The sequence below is a fragment of the Pteropus vampyrus genome, unplaced genomic scaffold (assembly GCF_000151845.1).
Source record: "Pteropus vampyrus isolate Shadow unplaced genomic scaffold, Pvam_2.0 Scaffold4, whole genome shotgun sequence".
Classification (NCBI taxonomy): Eukaryota; Metazoa; Chordata; class Mammalia; order Chiroptera; family Pteropodidae; genus Pteropus; species Pteropus vampyrus.
This window is the reverse complement of record NW_011888785.1, coordinates 19,348,495-19,353,418: the sequence shown is the minus strand read 5'-3', so window position 1 is coordinate 19,353,418 and position 4,924 is coordinate 19,348,495. Positions and strand designations below refer to the sequence as shown.

General features: G+C 30.3%; 1 protein-coding gene across 5 annotated transcripts in view; it reads right to left on the bottom strand.

Moving 5' to 3' along the window:
- The window catches only part of SLC25A40 (solute carrier family 25 member 40), a 49,225-nt gene that overhangs the window by 9,389 nt on the left and 34,912 nt on the right, over positions 1 to 4,924 (bottom strand). For 4 of the 5 annotated variants that reach the window (XM_011364084.2, XM_011364064.2, XM_011364091.2 and 1 more), the window contains exons 7-9: positions 4,778 to 4,902; positions 3,920 to 4,093; positions 1,046 to 1,155 (exon numbers count right to left, since the gene is read on the bottom strand). In XM_011364084.2, coding sequence (XP_011362386.1) covers positions 1,046 to 1,155; positions 3,920 to 4,093; positions 4,778 to 4,902 — 409 coding nt within the window. The remainder of the gene's footprint in view (positions 1 to 1,045; positions 1,156 to 3,919; positions 4,094 to 4,777; positions 4,903 to 4,924) is intronic. The other variant, XM_023533410.1, reaches the window with a different exon arrangement.

Here is a 4,924-nt window from a genome sequence, read left to right as displayed (position 1 = left end):
GTAATTCTAATTATTATGAATTTCTAAAAATACACAGTATTGGTTCTTCATTCATGCTGGATGAAGATATAATTTAAATAAAATTAAGTTATATTTAATCACCTCACCAATAAGACGGATAATGAGAAGATTTTGCTGGCATTGTAACTACTGAAATTGCTTTAAAAAAAGTAACTGTTTTTTTGCTTCAAAAGGTTTACAACCCACACTATGCTATTTTACAGATCTCAGACCTATGAATATTCATAGCTAAGTTTTCAACTCAATCACAGTGGCTTTCTTATCTGATAACAATTATTCCAATATTTTCTTTCAGATCTTCATCATCTCACTATGCTCTTTCACTCTTAATTCGGCTACAGTACGTCAGCACCTCACTCTAAGTCAGCATAAATTCATTTGTAAGTATGTTGGTATAAGAAAACTCTTTGTGACCAAGATCATGGTGATGTGAATCTGCATAAAGGAAATCCACTATATTGAGTTGAAAACTTAGCTATGAATATTTTCGTTATGTGGAGGGGTGGGACAAGGTAAACGCTCTACTACCCAAAAATGGTTGAGATTCCTACCTTCTGCATGCAACTTTTGTTAAAATTAAGAATTATTTAGCCAAAATATTCCCAAAGAAACAGGAATTAGCAGCAGAGGATGAAATTCCTTCTATTCAATCCAATTATACACACGAGATGATACTCTGTTAAATATTACTTACTGGCATTAAATGAGCAAATTGCCAAATACTTTGTAAATAAGAAAACACTATTTAAACTACTATTATCATAAATCTAGTTATCTAACAGGTCCAAAAGTTGTTCAGAAATATAACAATGTATTTTAAACATAATAAAAACACAGTCAGAAAGTGCATTTTAAAATATTCAAATGGCTAATAATCTACTTCCTCAATATAGGATAGTAAATAGAACATTTTTAAAGCAGTGCAGCCCAAAAGTGCTCTCAACAGATATGAAATGCTATATTATATGTTGTTCTGCTTTAATAAGATTATCATTATTCTGGCTTATTAAAAGAATAAACTTACAGAACCAGACAATGCCCCTGAAGTAAAGTTGATCATAAATGTAGGTTCATATAAACCAGATTTCTCACACAACCATTTCTTTAAAACTTCATAGTTATACCAGTACATTGCTATAAAAAGAGAATGAAAACATATTTAGAAATGAAATGCAGACTTTAAAGAAAATTTTGGAGGTTATATATTAAAGGAAAAGAGAAATTCTGACCTTTATGCACCTTGCTTTCTGTTCAGACACATACTAGGTGAGATTTAAAAAAAAGGAACCAAATTCTCAGTAATATTCTAGCAGTCTTATAAAAACTAGGCATCAGTGAAGTTTGGATTTTAATTCCAAAACCTGACAAAGACAGTAGGAGAAAGGAAAAGTATAGGCAAATCTCATTCATGAACATAGGTGTAAAATCCTATAAAAATTAAATAAAACTGAAGACAAAAGTGTTTCATAAAAGATCAAACACTATGACTAAATTGGGTTATCCAAGGAATGCAAAGGTAATGTAAATATAATAAGCCTGTTAGATGCCATACACATTGACAGAACCACAGGATCATCTAAAATGATGGAAAAGCAGTTCATTGAACACACTTTTATTTAGAGCAAATAAATTTCTTGGAAAACTAGGGTTGAAAGAAAACTTAACTTGATAAAGGATATGCACTGAGAACCTATACCGAAAAATAATAGTGAAACAACAGAACTATTTCCTTGAAAATGAGGAAAATAATAGTGATGCAACATCATCACTGCTACTATTCAAAACTGTCCTAGGCAGCACAGTAAGATAGAAAAAAATAAAAGCTATAATAATTAAAAATGAAGAAACAAAGTAGTTATAATTTACATATTATCAGTATAGAAAACCCCAAAGATGTGCAGACAAATTAGAATTCACAAGAATTTCAAAAGTAGCTAAATTTAAGCTAGCAGACAAAAATCGATTGTAACACCAGTCACGAAGATAGAGATTTTAACATAGCTACCAAAAGTTGAGGATGAGTGGGTGTACCTATAAATAAATCTTAAAAAAACAAAACAAAACAAAAAACGGTTGTATATAATCTTTACGAAGAAATTTTTAAATCCTTACTAAGACACTTCAGAGTTGTGTAATAAAGAAATGTAACATTCTTAGGGGAAAAAAGTAAGGCAACATCAAGATTTTTTACTAATGCACTAGTAATTTAGATAATACTGTGGTAATAGCACAGGGTTAGACAAATTAGCCAGTGAAACAGATCCATGCATACATGAAAACTTCATGTGACAGAGGTGACAATGCAAATCACTGAAGAAAGTATAGTTATTCAATAAATAATGCTGGGATAACTATCCATTCACGGGGAGAAAGGATGAGAATGCAACTGAATCCTTATTTCAGTCCATACCCCCAAGTCAATTATGGATAAATGAATGGCCAATGAAACAGTGCCCAGTCTCGTTAATAATCATAAAAATTAAAGTGAAAAAGCCACTTTAAATTACTAGATAAACTGTGACAATAAAAGTGCTGGTGAGGCTATGAAGTGAAGAAGCAAGAAGCTGGTAGGTGTGTAGATCCACACAATCACTTCAGAAAAGATTTTGATGTTATCTAATAAAAATTTAAATGTATATATTTATGTGAACCAGCAAATCTAATACCGGAGAAATTCTTGTACATGTACACTATGAGACTTAAATACTGACAACAGTATTCTTAACTTGTGAACTCATACATAAACAAGGATAAAAAAGAAGAAACCAGTTACACATAAAAATAAGATTGAATCTTAAGATTTTTTTTAGTAAAATAAGCTCAAAAATCGACAAAACTAAATAATTTACTGTTTAGCAATAATACATATATGATAAACTATTTTTAAAAATTAAATCAATGATAAAGAAAAATTCAGTATAGTGGTTACCACTGGCACTGTGACAGTAGAGGATATATGTGGTTTTATGATTTAAAAAATTGCTACATTCTAGTTCATATATTGAAGTGGTAACTTCACAGGTGTTCATTTTATTAATATTCATCATTATTTATGTTATTTTTTCTGTATCAAAAACATATAATAAAAAAATACACTTGGCCTAGGAAACTGGTTTAATTATATACTGTATTTCTGAACAGAATAACTGAACACAAAATGAAGAAATATACTAATGAAAAGGGAAAGATGCACAGAGATGTAAACAAGAGAGCCCAAGAAAAAGACTAACTCAAAAGGAAAAAGAAAGAGGAACCTTAATACAAGGGTTCTCAATAATTATTTCTTTCAGGTTTTAAATGAAAACTCCGGTGATTCACAAAAGAAATACTACTGAGGTATGCACATTCTACAAGTTATTTGTTAGATTTTTATACTTCTTTTTCATGATTTTCACCCTTTTCCTAATTCAATGTTTAGCATAATCTCCTATCTGATTTATAACAGTCTTGTTTACAGGAAGCTCATTGAATGGGAGAGATTTTTATCTTTAATTCTTTAATAACTGAAAAAAAGTAGAAGTCATTTAATTTACAGGTGGTCTTAAATGTATTTTATGATATTCTGATTTGCAGTAGTTTACTTATCTTACTAATTATGACTTATTTAGAATAATGTTAAAGATAGTTTGTATTATATAAATATAAATACACACCATTAATGTTTAAAAAGAAATTAAACAAGGGATAAAAGAAAACCAGGCTTAAATTAGAAATTATTCATTCAATTAAGACTTATAAAGCTCTGAAAGCCCAACATTGAACTAAAAGTTTGTGGTTACTAAAGAAGATAGCTTATCTTTAGCCTTAACGAGTTTAAAATTTAGTTGATTTAAAAGTAATATATAAATAAGACAAAGCTACCTAAAACTTAGCAGACGCTAATAAGATAAAATCCTACCTGAGAATGGTACATCTCTAAGAACAGTAGGAGCCCAGCCCCTCCAAAGAGAAATCCAACCGTCTTCAGATACTCTCTTGCTGACATATTGATGCAGTTCGTTGTAAGAAAACTTCTTTGATTGCATCTTGGTTCTAATCAATTCTAATGGACTTATCACAGTTACTGCACCAACTAATACAAACAAGCAAATATAAAAAAACAAAAACGAAGCCATGTACTATGCAAACACACATGCGAAATTTCTATATCATGCATTTTATATTTTAAATTTCTATTCTGAAATGTCTGCTAACTTTGAAATTAAACAGCAAATGATGCCAACATATCGGTGAAGATTTTCTTCCTTGATAAAGGTATTTCTTAAAAATCTGCTTTCATATACCTTACTCTTTCTGGTTTCAATTATTTCAAGGGCAGTTCCAGAAATATTACATATTAACTAGGACTACAACAAAAACCTCACTCCAACTACACAGAGAAAAATGTCTTTCTGCATAGAGGCAAATTTTCTTCTGATTAAACCCTGAATCTCAAAGTCTATAAGAAAACTGATCGGGACTTTGGCATCAATTTGACATCAATCTGATGTTGTCCTACAATCTAGAATCTAAAGTCTAAAATCATTCTAAAATCTCTGTCCAAGATTCTGCAGGGATGGACTGATCCTATTTCATTCTGATGGCAATTAACATACCATATGACTTCTAGAGTGAAAACATGAATGAGTTAATACAAACTACAAATGCAGTATACATATTACCACCACTTTATATTTTATATAAATTCTATGAATGTCAAAATTTTAAAAGCTTTAAACACAAATCGTAATGAAAATATAGTACATTTATTACTTACATCTGGCCACAATTCCAGCAACAATTGGTATGTGGCTTTCATTTTCTCCTAATTTAGATCTCAGAAGAGCAGTTAATTGATCATAGCAGGTAAAGTAAATAACTGTAGCAGGAACTGCCATTACTCTGTTAGACACACACAAAAAGA